Raw genomic sequence first — 22,165 nt, 5'->3', positions numbered from 1 at the left:
GATCATCAATGAAGATGTTAAAGAGGATGGGGCCCAGCACTGATCCCTGGGGGACGGCACTGGTGACTGGCTGCCAGCTGGATGTGGCACCATTCAGCACCACTCTCTGGGCTTGGCCCTCCAGCCAGTTCCTAACCCAGCACAGAGTGTAGTGGTCCAAGCCACGAGCTGACAGCTTAGATAGCAGTTTGCTGTGGGGGACAGTGTCAAAGGCCTTGCTGAAGTCCAGGTAGACCACATCCACAGGCCTCCCCACGTCCACCAGACGGGTCACCTGATCATAGAAGGATATCAGGTTGGAGGGGCAGGACCTGCCCTTCCTAAATCCATGTTGGCTTGACCTGAGCCCTTGTCTGTCCTTCAGGTGCGCAGTTATTGCCGCCAGGATAATCTGCTCCATCACTTTCCCTGGCACTGAGGTCAGGCTAACTGGACTGTAGTTTCCAGGTTCCTCCATCCGACCCTTCTTGTGGATGGGGACCACATTGGCCAATTTCCAGTCAACTGGGACCTCACCAGTGAGCCAGGACTGGAGGAAAATGATGGAGAGTGGCTTGGCCAGCTCATCTGCCAGCTCTCTCAGCACCCTAGGATGGATCCCATCCGGTCCCATGGACTTGTGAGTGTCCAAGTGGCTCAGCAGGTCCCAAATTAATTCCTCATGGATTACCATGGCACTACACTGCTCCCCAACCCCATCACCCAGCTCAGGAGGCTATTCGTCCTGAACTCCTGCCTTGCTGTTAAAAATTGAGGCAAAGAAGGTGTTCAGGACCTCAGCCTTTTCCTTGTTTTCAGTCACCATGTTCCCCTCCAGGTCCAATAAGGAGTGGAGGTTCTTCTTGCCCTTCTTCTTATTGTTAATATTTTTGTAAAAATGTTTTTTATTGTCTTTGACAGAGGTGGCCAGCTTCATTTCCAACTGGGCCTTTGCCTCCCTAATTTTATCCCTATATAATTGTAGTGGTTTGAGCCTTAACTGGGAGTTAAAAGCTCAAATGGGGAAAAGGCTGAGAATCTCTTCCCCACTCCCCCCCCAAACAGGGAGGGAAAAAAAAAAAAGGGTAAGGAGCAAATCCACTAAACAACAACAATCGGGAGTCAGCTTGGAAGTAAAGAGGCGAATAATTTTTCTTCAAATTATATATATGGCAATAACAGGAAAAAAAAGGTTCACAAGGGCAAGGAACAAGAATGGATGGGAGTGGGACAGAAAAGAATAATACAAAACCAGTCTTTCTCTGAGGAGGTGCAGAGACAGCAGGGAAAAATATCAGGTCCGGCCACGTGGCTGAGGAGCAGGAGGGCAGCTGCAGTAGCTCTCATCCAGCAGAGGCAGGAGCCAAAAAAGGAGATCCAACAGCTATGATGTCCTGCTTTTTATACCCTAGCTGGGCAGGGAGGGGGGAGTGGAACAGACTCAGCTTTCCCAGGGGAAATGCCCTGCAGGGAGGGTAAAGTACCCGCAAGCCCTCCACCCTGCTTTGTTCTTTTGTTTTCAGAAAAAGGCGTTAACCCACCACAATAATCTAAGAACTTCCTTGAACATACCTTGAAAAGCCTTCCCCTCCTTCCAAAGGTGATACAGCCTCTTTTTCCCCCTTAAATCCTCCAGGAGCTGCTTGCTCATCCAGGCCGGTCGCCTTCCCCGCTGGCTCGTCTTTCGGCACGTAGGAACTGCCAGTTCCTGTGCCTTCAAGAGCTCCTGTTTGAAGTAGGTCCAACCCTCCTGGACCCCTTGATTCATGAGGGCTGGTACCCAGGGGACTTTACAAATAAGTTTCTTAAACAGGCTGAAGTTTGCCCTTTGGAAGTCCAAGGTGAAGGTTCTGTTGGTGCTCCTCCCTATCTCCCCTGCATATTGAAAACTTCACTATCTCGTGGTCACTGCACCCTGGGCAGCCTCCCACTATCACGTCTCCCACCAGCCCTTCCCTATTGCAGAACAGCAGGTCAAGCAGAGCCTGTCCCCTGGTAGGCTCGCTTAACAGCTGTGTCAGGAAGCAGTCCTCCATTCGCTCCAGGAATCTTCTGGACTGCCTCCTCTCTGCTGAATTTGAGTTCCCAGCAGATATCTGGCAGGTTGAAGTCGCTGACAAGGACAAGATCTGATGATCTTGAGACAGCCTCCAGTTGTTTGTAGAATAATTCATCAGCCTCCTCATCCTGGTTGGGTGGTCTGTAACAGATTCCAACCAGGATGTCAGATTTGTTAGGCTGCCCTCTGATTTTAACCCACAGGCTCTCAATTCCCTCATCTTCCACCTCAAGTTCTGTGGCAGTGAGTAACTCCCTAATATACAGAGCCACCCCTCCTCCTCTTCTCCCTTGCCTGTCTCTCCTAAAGAGCCTGTAACCCCCCAGTGTAGCACTCCAATCGTGGGTGTTGTCCCACCAAGTTTCTGAGATGGCGACTATATCATAGTCACCCTGATGGATCAGGACCTCCAACTCCTCTTGCTTATTGCCCAGGCTGCGTGCATTGGTGTACTGCACTGCAGCTGGGTTCCTGACTTCTCAATTGACCCTACCTTGTGCCCTATTCCAGTACATTCCAGCGCCTCAAATGTGTTCACACAGGAGTGAAACCAGGCCAAAATTAAACCTCCTATTACTGAAGATTTTCTACAAACTCACCGCACACTCTGTATGGAGACAGCACCAGCAGCTTTTCTTAACCACTCTTGGTAATTCAGTGCATTTCCAGCTTTGATGGAAGAATAGAGCTGGAGAGCAGGCACTAATCGACACACATCGAACTGTGCCTGTGGTAATGCATACAGACCCCAGCAGGGAATCACAGAACAGCTTAGATTGGAAGGGAACTTAGAGATCATCTACCGCGACTGAGAGATGGAGACAAAGCTTGATGCAAGCAAAGTGTCTACTTTATTGTACAAAGTCTTTTCTTTATATAGGCTAACATAATCAAAAGCAACTCATGATTGGTAAAAGGCCCAGGCAGGTGTTAGACAAAAGGCAAACGATCAAGCATCTCTTATCTAAGTTCAGAGAGAAGACAAAAGACTCTCTTGCAATGTTTACCAGCTCTTATTCTCAGGTCGTTGTGTGGCTTCCTGAGTCACAATGGCCGTTGGTAATCAGCTAAAGGCTTTTTTCTCTCTACATAGCTGCAGTTTGTTCCCAAGGTCTGTGGCCTACAAGGGCTAAAACATTTCCTTCTATCAGCTGAACATTGCTTGAGGTTCTACTCCCTAAATTCAGTGTGTCAATCATCTAACCTCCCTGCCATGAGCAGAGACACCTCTCAGCTAGACTTGGCAGCTCAAGGCCTCACCCAACCTGGCCTTGAATACCTCCAGGGAGGAGGCATTCACAACCTCTCTGTGCAACCCATTCCAAAGTCTCACCACCCTTGTACTGAAGAACTTCTTCCTAAGATTCAGTCTAAACCTACTCTCCCTCAGCTTCAAACCATTCCTCTTATCCTATCACTAGACACACTTAGGAAAAGTCCCTCTTCAGCTTTCCTGCAGCTTCTCTTCAGGTATTGGAAGGCAGCTATGAGGTCCCCCCAGAGTCCTCTCTTCTCCAGGCTGAACAACCCCAGCTCCCTCAGCCTATTCCCACAGCAGATGGGCTCCAGCCCTTGGGTCATCTTTGTGGCCCTCTTCCAGACTCGCTCCAGCAGTTCTATGTCCTTGTTATGATGGGGACACCAGAATGGATACTTCCCAGTAACTGCAGCCCTGTAAGCTGTGTTTTGCTCTGGCACACCTCTGCACTTCAGGCAGCCATGCACTCCACAGCAAAGGCTGTTTTGCTTTATAATGCTTGTATCCATCCCTGGCTACCTTCTTGACATTTCCCTCTGGAAATGTAAAGTGAAAAACCCTGCTCCCCTAATTCCTCTCAACTGCTCAGTTAGAAGCAAAAAGCTTTGCTTGTTCAGAACAGATTGTTCTGTCACACAGAGCCTGTCCACCATGTTTAAAAAACCTGTTTACTTCAGCTCCTTGGGTTTATTATCTCTTAGATGCAACCAAGCTAAAATTCTCTCACAGCACTCTCTAGTCTAGCTGGGACTTGCAGTCCTGTGTCCTTCCTGTTCCTCTGCTCTCCTGGACCTTGACACCAAAGTATTAGCTGTCAGTCCTTTCTACTTCTCTTCCATGAAAGATCAGGGTAATGGATTATACTCAGTCTGGGCTGATTCATAGATGCATAGAATGGTTTAGGTTGGAAGGGACTTTAAAGATCATCCAGTTATAGAATCATAGTATCATAGTATCAGTCAGGGTTGGATGGGACCATAAGGGTCATCTAGTTTCCAACCCCCCTGCCATGGGCAGGAACACCCCACACTAGATCAGGCTGGCCAGAGCCTCATCCAGCCTGGTTTTAAACACCTCCAGGGATGGGGCCTCAACCACCTCCCTGGACAACCCATTCCAGGGCTTTACCACTCTCATGGTGAAGAACTTCCTCCTCACGTCCAGCCTGAATCTCCCCACCTCCAGCTTCATTCCATTCCCCCTAGTCCTATCACTACCTGAGATCCTGAGAAGTCCCTCCCCAGCCTTCTTGTAGGCCCCCTTCAGATACTGGAAGGCCACAATTAGGTCACCTCGGAGCCTTCTCTTCTCCAGACTGAACAGCCCCAACTCCTTCAGTCTGTCCTCGTAGGAGAGGTGCTCCAGCCCTCTGATCAGTTGCAAACCCTGTGCTATGGGCAGGGACACCTTCTACCAGCCCAGGTTGCTCAAGCCTCATCCAACCTGGCCTTGAACACCGCCAGATAGGGGACATCCATGACCCCTCCGGGCAACCTGTTACAGTGTCTCACCACCCTCACTGTAAAGAATTTCTTCCTAAATCTGCCCTCCACAAGCTTCAATCCATTCCCTTTCATCCTATCAATACAAGCCCTTGTAAAAAGTCCCTTTCCAGCTTTCTTCTAGGCCCCAAAACATTCCAAAACACTCAAGGTCCAACTCAGTTTTCAGTAAGAAGCACTGAAGGAGGTGTAGTCAGGTATGTATACTTGCCTGGCAGGGGAGACACCATGATCAGGCAGGTGGTTTTCCCAGGGCGAGGCTCATCCTTTGCACTCCGGGTGTGCTGACCCCTGCGATTTCCCCAAATGCGGGAAACTTGACTGCATAACTTGTGGTAGTGGGGGACTGCGTTCACGCTCTTTTTATTTGACAGACTGAAGGAGTTGGGGCTGTTCAGTCTGCAGAAGAGAAGGCTCCGAGGTGACCTAATTGTGGCCTTCCAGTATCTGAAGGGGGCCTACAGGAAGGCTGGGGAAGGACTTCTCAGGATCTCAGGTAGTGATAAGACTAGGGGGAATGGAATGAAGCTGGAGGTGGGGAGATTCAGGCTAGATGTGAGGAGGAGGTTCTTCACCATGAGAGTGGTGAAGCCCTGGAATGGGTTGTCCAGGGAGGTGGTCGAGGCCCCGTCCCTGGGGGTGTTTAAGAGCAGGCTGGATGAGGCTCTGGCCAGCCTGATCTAGTGTAGGGTGTCCCTGCCCATGGCAGGGGGGTTGGAACTAGATGATCCTTGTGGTCCCTTCCAACCCTGAATGAAACTATGTCCCAATGTGAAGAGTTAAGTGAACTTCTAATTAGCTGGCCTAAGCATAAAAAAAGTAGAAGCTACAGAGTGAAATGCCTCAAGGGTTTGCTGGTGCAGGCTATCATCTAGAGAAGGATTTCTTATACCAACACTCAAAATATATCTTAGTTTCCTTTTAAAACAAGTGAAAGTTTCTGTTAGGCTTGAGAATGTTTGAATAAGTTTTAATTCTAATTTAGCATTTTTAGGTTCTAATTTCTTTCAGAAACCATGGCAAACATACTGGGTGTGTTGTATTCTGTTTTCATAGTTTCATAGTTTCATAGTTTCATAGTTTCATAGTTTCATTCAGGGTTGGAAGGGACCACAAGGATCATCTAGTTCCAACCCCCCTGCCATGGCAGGGACACCCCACACTAGATCAGGCTGGACAGAGCCGCATCCAGCCTGCTCTTAAACACCTCCAGGGATGGGGCCTCGACCACCTCCCTGGACAACACATTCCAGGGTTTCACCACTCTCATGGTGAAGAACCTCCTCCTCACATCCAGCCTGAATCTCCCCACCTCCAGCTTCATTCCATTCCCCCTAGTCCTATCACTACCTGAGATCCTGAGAAGTCCTTCCCCAGCCTTCCTGTAGGCCCCCTTCAGATACTGGAAGGCCACAATTAGGTCACCTTGGAGCCTTCTCTTCTGCAGACTGAACAGCCCCAACTCCTTCAGTCTGCCCTCATAGGAGAGGTGCTCCAGCCCTCTGATCATCCTTGTGGCCCTTCTCTGGACACCTTCCAGCACCTCCACATCCCTCTTGTAATAGGGGCTCCAGAACTGGACACAGTACTCCAGGTGGGGTCTCACCAGGGCTGAGTAGAGGGGGAGGATCACCTCCCTCGACCTGCTAGCCACACTTCTCCTCATGCAGCCCAGGATCTGATTGGCTTTGCGGGCTGCAAGTGCACACTGAGAGCTCATGTTGAGCTTTTTGTCCACCAGCATCCCCAAGTCTCTCTCTTCAGGGCTACTTTCCAGCCAGTCACTGCCCAGCCTGTATTTGTGCCTGGGATTGCCTCGACCCAGATGCAGGACCCTGCACTTGCTCTTATTGAACTTCATGAGGTTGGCCTGTGCCCACCTCTCCAGCCTGTCAAGGTCCCTCTGGATGGCCTCCCTTCCCTCCAGCATGTCTGCTGCACCACACAGCTTGGTGTCATCAGCAAACTTGCTGAGGGTGCACTCAATGCCACTGTCCATGTCACCCACAAAGATGTTGAATAAGACAGGTCCCAGGACTGATCCCTGAGGGACTCCGCTTGTCACTGGCCTCCACTGGGACATGGAGCCATTGACAGCCACTCTTTGGGTGCGGCCATCAAGCCAGTTCCTTATCCATCTAGTGGTCCACCCATCAAACCCATGTGTCACCAGTTTGGAGACCAGGATGTGGTGCGGGACAGTGTCAAAGGCTTTGCTCAGGTCCAGGTAAATGACATCAGTTGCTCGCCCCTCATCTATTAATTTTGTCACCTGCTCATAGAAGGCCACCAGGTTGGTCAGGCAGGATTTGCCCTTGGCAAAGCCATGCTGACTGTTCCCAATCACCTCTTCACTATTCTTTTGAGCAAGTAGTGACTCCAGGAGGATCTGCTCCATGATCTTTCCAGGCACAGAGGTGAGACTGACTGGCCTGTAGTTCCCTGGTTCCTCCTTCTTGCCCTTTTTGAAGATGGGGGCAATGTTTCCCCTTTTCCAGTCTGTGGGGACTTCACCAGATTGCCATGACTTTTGAAATATAATAGAGAGGGGTTTAGCAACCTCATCTGCCAGTTCTCTCAGTACCCGTGGGTGTATCCCGTCGGGTCCCATGGACTTGAACACTTTCAGGTTCTTCAGATGATCACGAACCTGATCTGCACTTACAATGGGCAGTTCTTCCTCCCCGTCCCTGGCTTTGACTTCCATAACATCAGGAGTGTGGCTAGAGGCCCTTGCAGTGAAGACTGAGGTAAAGAAGTTATTAAGTACCTCAGCCTTTTCCTCATCACATGTGACCATGTCACCATTTTCCTTTCTGAGGGGGCCCACACCTTCCCTAGTCTTCTTCTTCCCATTAATATACCTGTAAAAGTTCTTAGTATTCCCTTTAATCTCCCTGGCTAGATTCAACTCAAACTCTGCTTTGGCTTTCCTAACCAGGACTCTTGCTGCTCGGGCAGCTTCCTTATATTCCCCCTGTTCTACCTGTCCTTCTCTCCACTTCCTGTAGAGTTTCCTTTTAAGTAGTAGTGTGTCCAGTAGCTCCTTCCTCGTCCAGGCAGGCCTCCTAGCATTCTTACCTGCTTTTCTCTTTGTTGGTATACAGAGCTCCTGGACACAGAGGAGGTGGTCCTTGAATACTGACCAGCTGTCCTGGGTCCCTCTTCCCTCCAGGGCTTTGTCCCATGACACTTTGGCTAGCAGATCCCTGAAGCGATCAAAATCTGCACGCCTAAAGTCTAGGGTCGTGAGCTTGGAATACTTCCTCCTGATTGCCCTGAGGATATTAAATTCAACTGCTTCATGGTCACTGCAGCCAAGGCCGTCTATGAGCCTCACATTGCTTACCAGCCCTTCCCTGTTGGTGAGAACAAGGTCCAGCATAGCACCATTTCTTGTTGGTTCCTCCACCATTTGGAGGAGGAAGTTGTCTTCTATGCAGTCCAGGAACATCCTGGATTGCTGGTGCCTTGCTGTGTTGTCCCTCCAGCAGATATCCGGGTGGTTGAAATCACCCATGAGGACCAGGGCTTGTGACCTGGAAGCTGCTTCTATTTGCCTATGGAGGGCCTCATCTGCTTGGATCTGCTGGTCAGGTGGTCAAGTTCTGACACATACAATGGACATAAAAAAGCTCCACAACCTCTCCAGGCAACCTGTTCCAGTGCTGTCACCATCGCAGTAAAAAAGTTTCTCCTCAGTTTGTATCCATTGCCCCTTGTCCTATTACTGTGCATCACTGAAGAGAGCCTGGCACCTTCATCTTGATAGCCACCCTTCAGATATTCATAAACACTCATAAGATCCCCTCTCAGTGTTCTCAAGACTAAATAGTCCCAGGTTTCTCAGCCTTTCCTCGTCACACAGATTTTCAAGTGTCTTCATCATCCTTGTAGCTCTCTGTTCAGGTTGGACTCGATGATCCTCGAGGTCTCTTCCAACCTTAGTGACACTGTGACGTTGTTGGACTCTCTCCAGCAGATCCCTGTCTCTCTTGAACTGGGGAGCCCAAAACTGGATACAGTATTCTAGGTGTTGTCTCACCAGGGCAGAGCAGAAGGGGAGGAGAACCTCTCTAGACCTGCTGGACACACTTTTCTTGATGGAGCCCAGGATGCCATTGGCCCTCTTGGCAACAAGGTCACTTTGCCGTCCCATGGATAACTTACTATCCACTAGGACTCCAAGGTCCTTCTCCATGGACCTGCTTTCCAGCAAGAAAGTAGCTTTCCAGGGGAGACCTTATTGCTCTCTACAACTACCTCAAAGGAGCTTGTAGACAGGTGAGGGTTGGTCTCTTCTCCCAAGCAACCAGCACCAGAACAAAAGGACACAGTCTCAAGCTGTGCCAGGGGAGGTTTAGGCTGGATGTTAGGAAGAAGTTCTTCACAGAAAGAATGATCAGCCATTGGAATGGGCTGCCCATGGAGGTGGTGGAGTCACCATCCCTGGAGGTGTTCAAAAAAGGATTGAACATGGCACTTGGAGCCATGGTTTAGTTGTCCTGTTAGGTATTAGGTAATAGGTTGGACTTGACGATCTCTGAGGTCTTTTCCAACCTGGTTGATTCTATGATAAGATGACCCCTGTTCTGTACTGGTGCCCTCTCCCAGATGATGACACTGCTCATAACAAAAGGGGGCACATTTTCATGCACTGTGTTACTGAATTTTATGTACATGAGGTCTTTCATTCAGCTCCCAAACAGTGTTTCTCCTGATGAGGTCCTATGTGTGCTTTTCAGTCAGGTCAATTGACTTTCAACTAACTTCAGGAAAATTTATAACCTCCAGCAGCAGATTAAAGGCTGTAAGATGAAAGCTGACTTTGTTTGGAGGTGCAGCTAAAGGACTGCTGAGAAAGCACACTGTTTAATCACACAGACATGACACCAGTTCAGTACAAAACTTGCTGCTGTACAGACATTGACCCCCAAGTAATTTCCTGGATATCCATCCAGCCACCCTGGCAACACTCAGTTTTGAAGTCAACTAGCCTGGAGAACTTAAAGCTGAGCTCAGCACCCCACTTGCTTTTTGCCTGACCCTCGTTCACTCAGTACTTCTTGTCCTGACTTAAACATTTCATGCCATGCACCTGTAGCACCACCTGAGAAGGACAATATTAACTGAGAAAGCACTGGGTTAACTTGGTTTCCTTCAAAATAAATTCATGCAACATTGTATGAGCTTCTGCAGTGATTCAGTAGTCATTCAAACTGTGCTGGCTTCTTTCTGTGAGCTACAGCAGCAAAAAAAATTAATAATTCTGAATTGTGCAATAAAACCTGACAGCTTGAATGAAATAAAAAAAACCCTAAACAACTAAACACCCCCCCCAAAAAAACTCACCCCCCAATAGCATGAATAATAATGAAAGGGCAGGACCAAGAAAATAATTCAACAGATGTGTGACATTTTTGTTGCTCATAGTGGATCAGTTATTCTTGTTAATTATATCACCTATTCTTTCCTTTTATTGATAATTATATGAAGCAGATGGATAACAGAATGCTCCCAGATGGTGAGAAAGCAAACAAGTTTATAAAATTGTTTATTTATGAATTAATAATTAAAAATTATTTCATTACCTATAGTTTCCTACTCCACCAATAATTACATGCACCGTAAAGGCCAGTAGCACTACATAAGATAGTATTCTGTTGTAACCAACTGGCTTTTAACATCACATGACTGGGATGACTGACAGATGTGCAAAACACAATAATAATCTGATCTGTTTTCACACTGTGGGAATTAAGATTTTGAGTTTTTGGATCTTCTGCCAGTTGGCACTTCAATGCTGCTTACTGGCTCAGAATACCAAAATCAGAGATCTCCTTTTGATTCTGAACAAGTGTTTGATCTAATGAGCAGACAGGAGCTTTTTCAGGTCCATCCCCTGGAACCCTAGAGCATGGCAGATGTGTGGTCTGATGCAATTTTGAGCCAATATGTGGAGCCTCTGACATGCTTGCTGCGGAGGCAAGGCCTGCACAGGCATGCCCAGGTCTGGGCACTTCCAGGACTAGTTGGAAATAAGACCACTAGCATCTGTGTCATTCAAGAGGGCTGCAAGTGGAAGACAGGGGAGTTTAATGCCTCCCCCTCTGTGCTTTCTCAGTCAGGCCTTAACCAATCTACCCAAATCTCTTCAGTAGAGCAATGGGAGATGGAGTTTGTAGGAAGAGACACATAGGGTGCTTGGCTGCGTGGCTTAGTTGATTAGGTGGTGTTGGATGATGGGTTGGACACGATGATCTTGAAGGTTTTTATTCAAGCTGCTGGACAATTGAAGAGTCACCAGCATGTTCACACCTCTGGGGAAAAGGGGAGGTAAATGTGTTGCTGCAGTTACAAACTATGGCTTCAGTATCTGACTTACATGCTGCAGGAACAAAGCCTGGCCCGGCCAGTCAGAAAACTTCCATTGCAGCACTCAGTTTCCTGGCTGCTGTCACTCTAGGACATACATTTGATGTGGGAAGTGGTGGATTCCCCTATACTGGGCATTTTTAAGACTCAGTTTGACAGGGTGCTGGGCCAGCTCATTTAATCTGTTTTATTGCCTAGGTTGGACCAGATGATCCTTGGGGTCCCTTCCAACCTGGCATTCTGTGATTATTTTTTTTTTCCCCTCATACAAGCAGTAAAAATCTTCTCAACTGCCTTTTGCCTGGCTACTATCAGAGCTAACAAAATATCCAAGACTTAATGGCAGCACCAGCTTCATTCTTTCATGAGCCTACTCAGTCCCCTATGGTAGGTTACCTCTCAAGTTATAAAGCTCTCCCAGCGTATGGTGCCCAAAGGTCATTTCATTCACTCAGAAGAGTCAATTTAGCTTTGCATGGTTTCAAATTCTTGGTATTTCTGACAACTACCAGCAGTAGTAGCAGACTAGCTTTATCTTCAAGTTACCACCTAGGGATCAGCCCCAGATGTCAGGCTTGATAGAACACAGTCTGTCTAAATCCATAATTAATGCCAGCACACATTCAGGGATCCTTCTACAGTGGCTACCCTTCAGAGTTTTTCAGCCAAACTTTGTTAGGAGAAATCTAACACATTTTATTAAATAGAAATTCATTAAACTTTGAAGGCTTCAAATAATCATTTCACTACCTGTGACTCTAACAACTCCTCAGGAGAAACCTGGGGACAGAACAGACAACAGATCTGCAAATCTCTTGAGCGCAGGAAGTCAGATTTTGCAGCTTTAAAAAAAAAAACAACTAAGATGAGCTCTTCAAGTATGAAAGCAACAGTTCACTGTCAAGATAAAACAGTTCAAAGAACAGCTTCAGACAGTTTATTCTGCAGGGAAGGCAGGAATGTGCATGTTGAGGGAGGACTGTTCAAAGCTGAAATCAGACCAATGGCCGCAGCCATATTCTAGATTTTGCTTTGCCAACTGCTGCCTAATTAAGACTTTTGGATGCCAAAAATTACTTACTAACTGTGAAAAGGACAGCACTAAAAATATTATATGGGAGCCCATCTCAGCCAACTGTAAGTTAGAAGACAGATATAAAGCTCCCTAATTATGTTTCTTTAGGAAATTACAGCTACCTACTGAGAGTATTCATCGCTAATGGAGTTTTCCATATTATTTCAGCTTTGCTGGTTGCTTTTATGAGGCATCATTGTCACATTGAGTTTTAGTTACTTAAAACTGTAACAGGCGTTGCTTAAAAATGTAAAGGCAGAATAAGGTACAGAAGTTATTTAACAAATAAAATTCTAAGAGACTTCATTTAGAACCCACAGACTGCCTTAGTGCTACACAAATAAGAAGTAGCAGTAGTGAAAACAATCTTTGCCCTTGTTGTTACATCATTCCTGAAGTGCTCTTTGAGGGTATCTGGTGCACAGAAGAAACCTAAATTGGGGCCTGGGAAATAAAATTTACTTCAGCAGTTTCTCCAGGAACTGTCAAAAGAGTGCCATTGTCTTTTTTACACTTGCAGAGCACAGTACCTAGCTAAACTTCACAGGAGAAGGGCTAAACAGTAAGCCAGAGCATTTAAACTGTGTTGGGAGCTTGAAAGTACTGAGAGGAGAGAAGAGTGTTCAGCTGTAAGTATTTAGCACGTTATAGTTCAGTGATTGGTGTTTGTAATACATTTGAAATTCAAGCCTAGAGGCAGCGACCGTCGTGCAGAAGCTGGGATCGTAAGGGTGTGGACTCCACATTCAATGTAATTAAGAAGCAACCTATCAACATGAAGATGGTAATGCCACCCCATCTGCCAAACCCTGCATTAGCTGGCACTGTGCCTCGTGCCTGCTGCTGCTTCTGTTACCCACCTGATCCTTGGAGACCTGCTCTGATGGAGGGTTTATGCCAAGCTCTTCCAGAGGATAGACAATCTGTCATCTGGGTCGCACGGGAACCATGTAATGAAGGGCAGATGTCAGGGAATGGGCACAGGGATTCTGCAACTGAAAGGCAGCAATCTGTATTTCAGCAGAGAGAATGTCAGAACACTGCATCACAGATGTCTGCTGAATGGCTTTGCAAATACAAAAATTCTTAGCTCTGTTGGCGAAATCTGAGAGAAAAAAAATTGGTAAACAAACAAACATACTCAGAGCAGAGGAATGAATTGCAGATAATTCCTGACACTAATGAAGATAATTATGAGAGTAATTACATTACTATCTCTGTGGGAATGACAGATAAACAAGTGGTTTGGTTTATGGGATTTTTCAGCACAAGTATTTTCCCCAGGAGGATATTTTTCTCCATAGTGATCATGAATCAGCTTGATTTGACCTCATTAAGCTATGTTAGCTGCTTACTGCTAACCTTTCCTTGTTTGGCAAGGAAGGGTTATGAATTTATATAGAAATCCTATACTCACCAAAATGTCAATTTCATCCAAGTGATAAATGTTAATAAACTGGCATCAGCTTGAAGTGAACAAAATCCTTAATGCTAATGTGAATAGCAGGCATCATTAGAAATAGCTGTGTACCATTTGTCACAGTGTGACTGGCTCTGTCATCATTTACGACATGAAAGGGGAAAAAAATAAGTAAGAGAATTACAGGAAACAGAGAATGAACATTAATGCAAACTCAATTACATCCAAGTACCATTCCATCTACAAATCCTGAAAAAAAAAACCTTGATCTCACTATGCTGATAATTGAGGAAAATTGCACATTTACCACTTATTAGAGACCAATGATAAGCTAAAGTAACTTGAACTCTGTAGCCTGGAAATAGACCAAACCAGAATCATTAGTAAGATTTAACTTTTCTCTTCCATCCCCTGCCATTAAACTGCACATTTCTAAGTGCCTCTTAAGAATCTGAGATTTTCATGCTACAAGAGGACATTGGTTCCTCAAGAGAACACTTCATAAAACCCCACAAAGGTGCACAGGAAAAAAAACATCCTTCTGAAAATGTACCTGTGGCTAACCTGTCAAAATCCCCTGTTAAAACCAGTGGTGATTTCAAAAGCACTCAAATCACTGAGGGCAGGACTCACCTCAGCTGCCATCTAAAAGCTCTTGCTGGCCATGCAGTCACCCTCTAGAATTATAAACCAGCAACTCCAGAGGGCAATTCCTTCCATCCTAGATAGGCAGTTCTGACCGAGGGATGAACTGCCCTCCAGATATACCCTGTGTTCCTGTAATGGGTTGGGGCAGATCCCCTCCCCACCATGGGCAGAAACAACAACTCAGACAAACGGATTGCAAAAGTCATGGAAAGTTTAAATAGCAAAACAATTTAAAAATTCAAACAACAATGAAAGCTTTACAGAGAACCACAAGCACTGTGACAAAAGAGAGAAAATCCCACAACATACCCAAGAACATCCCATCCCCACCTAGGGGTACACCCAACCCCCCCCAGGGCTCTATCCTCCCCCCCCACAACCCAGCCTTGGGCCTGGGCAGGCCTAAGGGAGGCAGCTCACGCCATTTTACCTAGGCAGCAGCTGGGGACAAAAAGAGGAAGTGAAGACCCCACATGGACATTTTATAGGGAAGCAGGGCATTATGGGAATGGAATACCTGCCTGTGACCACCCCCTGGGCTGGGCCCACCCCTTGGGACCTCCCAGGTGTGCTCTGTGCAGTGGCATCCGGGCCAGCACCCAGCCTAAACCACCACAGTTCCCCATGAATGCTGGCAGGAGATAAAGTGATTAGGCTGGGCCAGACAGTGCCTTCAGGGGGCTACACATCCATCAGTTGTAAATTTTACTTTGTGTTCCCTTTTTAAACATCAGACTGATGACAAGACACATCACAGAATTGTCATGGTTGAAAGGGACCTCAAGGATCATCTAGTTCCAACCCTTGTGCCATAGGCAGGGATGCTTCTCAGATACACTTGGTTGCTCAAGGCCTCATCCAACCTGCCCTTGAACACCTCCAGGGAGGGGCCACAACCACTCTGGGCAACCTATTCCAGAGTCTTGGAACCCTCATATCGAAGAACTTCTTCCTAAGATGAAGTCTAAACCTACTCTCCCTCAGCTTCAAACCATTCCCCCGTGTCCTATTGCTAGACACTCATATGAAAAGTCCCCTACAGCCTTTCTGTAGGTTCCCTTCAGGTATTGGAAGGCAGCTATGAGATCCACCCAGAGTCTTCTTTTCTCTGGGCTTAACAACCCCAGCTCCCTCAGTTTATCCTTTCTGGAGCAGAGGTGCTCCAGAAAGTACAACTTGCTGCAGGTTGCTAAGAAAAAACTCTGTTTAAAATCATAGAATCAATAAGGTTGGAAAAGACCTCAAAGATCATGAAGTCCAACCTGTCACCCAAGACCTAATCACTACTAAACCATGGCAATAAGTGCCATGTCCAATTCCTACAGTCATCCACAGAAGCCAAGAGAAAAAGAGAGCAAAGCTGACAATATTTAATGTTAAGAAATACAAGTAACTGTCTCCTTACCTTGCCTTCCACATGCTGTGGATAAACAGGATAGTAAAGACAGGATTTGTGGGCCAAGCGAAGAATCTCCTTCAGAAAGTGTTTTGCATAGTGATGAAATATAGGATTCAAAGCAAAGCAGTTACCTGGAAATCAGGAGTGATGAACCAGCTACGTTTATGGCATTTTAGCAAGGGGCAGTGAAGATCAAAATTAAGTGCCTGTGGGAGCTGTTCTTAATTAAAGCACACTGACTTAACATCTTTTTCTTGCAAATCTTTCTGTTGCACCAAACCTGCTACTGCAGCTCACCCACCTCTCTTTACGTCTTCGACCCTTTCACCATAATGTCTGATACAGGTCAGCAAACATTTGGGGCAGGAGGAGGAAGAAAAGAAAAATATCCCTCTCTTTTGCTGAGTTCAAGCCAGAGAAGCCCAGACTGCCCTCTCAAAACTTAAAGTGATAAAGGGCAGTTGTACAGAGAATAGCTGTGTAAGAAATGTCCTCCAGCAAGTTTCTTCCTGTGGCTGGGAATTTGGTCCATTTAAAGAGAAACTGCTCCATGTTCTTACCTCAAAGCTCTTCGGAGAATTAAGAGCTAATTTCTGAAAACAGGAGTGACTGTTTTAAAGCACTGAGCATTACAGCTGCTGAACAATCCAAACTTTGCCTTTTCAGCCATAGCAGAATGCCATAAAAGTAAGGAAGACTAATGTGCAACATTGGTTTTTACTTGTTTTGAAATTCAGTGTGTGAGTCATAATCTTCTGCTGGAGAAAAAGCAAATTTAGAAGGACAAGCAGTGCATAGAAGCAGTGTCTTTGACATCAACTTTCTGTTAGGTATACATATGGTGGCAAGCACAAAACTCAGCCTTTAGTGCCGAGGGCCAATTATTACAGTTTCATACAAAACAGAAACAGCAATTACCATTTCATCTCTGATGACAGAAATGCCAACTGTTTGATCCAAGACTTGTGCTACAAAAGTCTGTACTGGGATCCCATCCTGGAAGGCAAAAGCAACATGTGCATGTTTTCTGTTCTGTTAGCAATCTGGTTTGGGCCCATATGATGACAGTTAACTCTCCTCCCCATGCACATGCTACATACTACCCTCATTTAGCCACTCTTGCACACCTCAAGGCATAAGGCTTAATCTGTGTATAAGACCCAAAAGGTGGGCTGAGGAGAATCTCATGAGGTTCAATGAGGCCAAGGGCAAAGTCCTGCACCTAGGTTGGGGCAATCCTCAATATCAGTACAGGCTGAGGGATGATGAGATTGAGAGGAGCCCTGCAAGAAAAGATTTAGGATGTTGGTGGATGAGAAGCTGGACGTGAGCCAGCAATGGGCACCTGCAGTCCAGAAGGCCAATGGCAGCCTGGGCTGCATCAGAAAAAGTGTGGCCAGCAGGTCAAGAGATGTGATTCTGCACTCTGCTCTGGTGAGACCTCACCTGGAGTACTGTGTCCACTTATGGGACCACTCATACAAGGGAGACATGGACCTGCTGGAGTGGGAATCCACTGCTTCCCTTTGAAGATGATTCCAGTCTGACTGTTCTCATGGTGAAACATTTTCTTTTGGAGACCAAAGGGAATCTCCCTAGCATTAACTTGTCCCCATCACCCCTTGTGTTTTCCATGAGACTCCTTGTAAAAAGGCAGTCTCCATACTCCTGGTAGCCGCCCTTCATGTACTGGTCCATGGTAATAAGGTCTCCCCTAAGCCTTCTCTTCTCAAAGCTGATCAGACCCAGTATTCTCAGCCTTTCCTTCACCAGCTTTGTTGCCTTTCTCTGGACATGCTCCAGCACCTCTTGGAGTGAGGGGCCCAAAACTGAAACCAGTATGCATGGTGTGCCCTTGAACATGCATTCAGCCTCCTTCTGCCCAGAATTTGAAGAATCTGTAATAAGTTCTGGATGTTTTTAACCAACATTTATCCAGTCTCTCATAAATCTCCTTGCCAGAAATACTCACTGGATCTTTGCGAGCCAGAGTAAATATCCTGAAGTAATTCAATATACTTTCTTTCAAGGTAAGGGTTTTAAAGAGCATTCTTACACCAAGCAGGTCATTGGCTGTTGCCTTTCTTACATGAAAAAGAGTGTAAAATTTCACTCTGTGATGAATTAAAGACAACAATTCCCATGTTCAAGTTAACATGCCTTCCAGAAGCACTGAACAGCATTTTTAGAAGCTGAAATTGATTGCTGTGACTGTAGATCCAAATACATGCTGATGTGGTAATCATGTGGCAGCAAAAGGACACACAACAAACATAGGCTGGATGAGGAGTGGCTCGAGCAGTCTGGAGGAGAAGGATTTGGGGGTGTCAGTTGATGAAAAACTCAACATGAACCAGCAATGGTCATAGGCAGCCCAGAAGTGCTGAGCTGCATCAAAAGAAGTGTGACCAGCAGGATCATAGTAGTATCATAGTATCATAGTATCATTCAGGGTTGGAAGGGACCACAAGGATCATCTAGTTCCAACCCCCCTGCCATGGGCAGGGACACCCCACACTAGATCAGGCTGGCCAGAGCCTCATCCAGCCTGGTCTTAAACACCTCCAGGGATGGGGCCTCAACCACCTCCCTGGACAACCCATTCCAGGGCTTCACCACTCTCATGGTGAAGAACTTCCTCCTCACATCCAGCCTGAATCTCCCCACCCCCAGCTTCATTCCATTCCCCCTAGTCCTATCATTACCTGATATCTTGAGAAGTCCCTCCCCAGCCTTCTTGTAGACCCCCTTCAGATACTGGAAGGCCACAATTAGGTCACCTCAGAGCCTTCTCTTCTCTAGACCGAACAGCCCCAACTCTGAGGAATGAGGATGAGGGAGGGGATTCTGCCCCTCTACTCTGCTCTCGTGGGACCCCACCTGCAGTACTACATCCAGTTCTGGGGCCCCCAGCACAACAAAGACATGGAGCTGTTGGAGCAGGTCCAGAGAAGGGCCACAAAGATGATCAGAATTACATTATTAACACGATGAAACAGGGAACATGCAAAAGAATTGAAGATGATTTTCAAACAAACCAACCAACCCACCAGATCCACTGTCAGAATAAAGTAGTGGGGAAGGACTATTCAAGGTCTGTGCTCATTTCTCTTCCAGCAGTGAATTAACTCATTCTAGTTGCCCAATTCTTTTGACTGCTCGGGCACCAGGATGCTATTATTATTATTAAGCTTTTTAGTGAAAATTGAGGGAAAGTGTCCATTAAGCATTTCAGGCTATGCCTTCTCCTCTGTTATTTTTTCCTCCTTCACTCTTAAGTAGCAGGCCTACACTTCCATTTGCTGCACTCTTGCTTTTTGTGTACTTAACACTTTTTCTTACTCCTTTTACAACATTTACTAATCAGTGTCTCATTTTGTGCCTGTGTGTGGTGGGTTAAAGCCCTTTTCTGAAAACAAAAAACAAAGCAGGGTGGAGGGCTTGCGGGTACTTTACCCTCCCTGCAAGGAGTTTCCCCCTGGGAAAGCTGAGTCTGTTCCACTCCCCCCTCCCTGCCCAGCTAGGGTATAAAAAGCAGGACATCATAGCTGTTGGATCTCATTTTGGCTCCTGCCACTGCTGGATGAGAGCTACTGCAGCTGCCCTCCTGCTCCTCAGCCACGTGGCCGGACCTGATATTTTTCCCTGCTGCCTCCGTGCCTCCTCAGAGAAAGACTGGTTTTGTATTATTCCTTTCTGTCCCACTCCCATCCATTCTTGTTCCTTGCCCTTGTGAACTTTTCCGGTTATTGTCATATATATAGTTTAAAGAAAAATTCTTTGCCTCTCTACTTCCAAGCCGACTCCAGATTGTTGCTTAGTGGATTTGCTCCTTACCGTTTTTTTCCCCCCTCTCTGTTTGGAGGGAGGAGGGGGGGGAGTGGGGAAGAGATTCTCAGCCTTTTCCCCATTTGGGCTTTTAACTCCCAGTTAAGGCTCAAACCACTACAATTTTTGGCGCCTCCAACATGGGGCTTGGAAATTAATCTTGTATTGGGAAAGCAATACTTTTTCTGAAAAAGGAACTGGAAGTAGAAATGGCAATTTTAAAGAACCTGATGGTCCAAGCCTTTGCATGGGTGTTTGGCTGGATCTTTTGGACCCACATCTACAAATTAATAACTTACCATGTGGTGTGGTTAATGATAGAGATGCTGATCAACTGGATAAAAACTTTACCAATGAAGTTAGGCATGTAGCTCTTGAATTCATTGAATTTCACTGTCAGCGGTAACTTTTTTTTTTTTTTTTTTTTTTTTTTAATAGTATCAGTGTGGTGGGTGGAAAGGCAAGGCCAAGAAGCCTCCTCCTTTCCCCCTTGTAGGGTAAAGGGAAAGGAACTTGAAGGGAAAGAAAAAAATCTCACAAGCTGAATTAGCAAAGCAGTGGAGCTATATTTACAAAGCAGTGTAGGATTTGCAGGGGGATATTTACAAATTTACAATATCTACAATATATACAAAGATATATAACAGAGTAACACAGAAATGAGAGTAACCCCCCTCGGCAGAGAGGGGGTTCCCCACCTCCGCTCTCCCCTCTCTCCCCCCCTTTCCCCAGAGTGGGATAGAAAGAGAGAGAAAAGAGAGGAAAAAAAAATTGTTAGAAGCAGTTCGTGTTAATTGGAAGGGAGTTAATACAGGCCTTATCAGTTTTTCAAGGCCTGAGCCTTGGCAGAAAGCCCAGCACAAGACAGAGCTGCTGCACGAAGAAAAGGCGGAAGCAAGACTGAAGATAAGGTGCTGGAAAAACCCAGTATAGTCCCAGCTCAGAAGGTGCTTCCTCCCACTTCACCAATGAAATTAGTTTAGACTATTCCTTCCGTTTACCAACTTCCGTCCACCATATTCCCTTTCTTAAGGGGGCAACGTCAACCGGCCACAATCAGTCAGGGTTGGAAGGGACCACAAGGATCATCTAGTTCCAACCCCCCTGCCATGGGCAGGGACACCCCACACTAGATCAGGCTGGCCAGAGCTTCATCCAGCCCGGTCTTAAACACCTCCAGGGATGGGGCCATAACCATCTCCCTGGACAACACATTCCAGGGCTTCACCACTCTCACAGTGAAGAACCTCCTCCTCACATCCAGCCTGAATCTCCCCACCTCCAGCTTCATTCCATTCCCCCTAGTCCTATCACTACCTGAGATCCTAAAAAGTCCTTCCCCAGCCTTCCTGTAGGCCCCCTTCAGATACTGGAAGGCCACAATTAGGTCACCTCAGAGCCTTCTCCAGACTGAACAGCCCCAGCTCCTTCAGTCTGTCCCCATAGGAGAGGTGCTCTAGCCCTCTGATCATCCTCGTGGCCCTTCTCTGGACACGTTCCAGCACGTCCATATCCCTCTTGTAATAGGGGCTCCAGAACTGGACGCAGTACTCCAGGTGGGGTCTCACCAGGGCTGAGTAGAGGGGGAGGATCACCTCCCTCGACCTGCTAGCCACACTTCTCCTGATGCAGCCCAGGATCTGATTGGCTTTGCGGGCTGCAAGAGCACATTGAGAGCTCATGTTGAGCTTTTTGTCCACCAGCACCCCCAAGTCTCTCTCCTCAGGGCTACTTTCCAGCCACTCACTGCCCAGCCTGGATTTGTGCCTGGGATTGCCTTGACCCAGATGCAGGACCCTGCACTTGCTCTTATTGAACTTCATGAGGTTGACTTGTGCCTACCTCTCCAGCCTGTCAAGGTCCCTCTGGATGGCCTCCCTTCCCTCCAGCGTGTCTGTTGCACCACACAGCTTGGTGTCGTCAGCAAACTTGCTGAGGGTGCACTCAATGCCACTGTCCATATCACCCACAAAGATGTTGAATAAGAGAGGTCCCAGGACTGATCCCTGAGGGACTCCGCTTGTCACTGGCCTCCACTGGGACATGGAGCCATTGACAGCCACTCTTTGGGTGCGGCCATCAAGCCAGTTCCTTATCCATCTAGTGGTCCACCCATCAAACCCATGTGTCACCAGTTTGGAGACCAGGATGTGGTGCGGGACAGTGTCGAAGGCTTTGCTCAGGTCCAGGTAAATGACATCAGTTGCTCTCCCCTCATCTATTAATTTTGTCACCTGCTCATAGAAGGCCACCAGGTTGGTCAGGCAGGACTTGCCCTTGGCAAAGCCATGCTGACTGCTCCCAATCACCTCTTCACTATTCTTCTGAGCCAGTAGTGCCTCCAGGAGGATCTGCTCCATGATCTTTCTGGGCACAGAGGTGAGACTGACTGGCCTGTAGTTCCCTGGTTCCTCCTTCTTACCCTTTTTGAAGATGGGGGCAATGTTTCCCCTTTTCCAGTCTGCGGGGACTTCTCCAGACTGCCATGACTTTTGAAATATAATAGAGAGGGGTTTAGCAACCTCATCTGCCAGTTCTCTCAGTACCTGTGGGTGTATCCCGTCGGGTCCCATGGACTTGAAAACTTTCAGGTTCTTCAGATGATCATGAACCTGATCTTCA

The 22,165-nt window shown here is 46.9% G+C and overlaps 1 protein-coding gene and 1 non-coding gene across 2 annotated transcripts in view; one reads left to right on the top strand and one right to left on the bottom strand.

The window, feature by feature from the left end:
- The window catches only part of CFAP61 (cilia and flagella associated protein 61), a gene marked incomplete at its 5' end in the record, with an annotated part of 345,444 nt that overhangs the window by 175,696 nt on the left and 147,583 nt on the right, over positions 1-22,165 (bottom strand). Inside the window, 5 exon segments of the mRNA XM_068142941.1 lie at positions 13,109-13,243; positions 15,722-15,871; positions 16,027-16,051; positions 16,614-16,711; positions 17,688-17,829. Of these exon segments, the coding sequence (XP_067999042.1) occupies positions 13,109-13,243; positions 15,722-15,871; positions 16,027-16,051; positions 16,614-16,711; positions 17,688-17,829 (550 nt within the window).
- On the top strand, positions 5,002-5,165 carry LOC137443543 (U1 spliceosomal RNA). Its single transcript, XR_010987923.1, has one exon. It is a non-coding gene; the product is annotated as a U1 spliceosomal RNA (small nuclear RNA).

Source organism: Melanerpes formicivorus, unplaced genomic scaffold (genome assembly GCF_026170545.1).
Source record: "Melanerpes formicivorus ecotype bairdi unplaced genomic scaffold, bMelFor1.0.p_v2 SCAF_9, whole genome shotgun sequence".
In the NCBI taxonomy this organism is placed as follows: domain Eukaryota; kingdom Metazoa; phylum Chordata; class Aves; order Piciformes; family Picidae; genus Melanerpes; species Melanerpes formicivorus.
The sequence above is the reverse complement of the archived record's forward strand: the minus strand, read 5'-3'. Positions and strand labels throughout refer to the sequence as shown.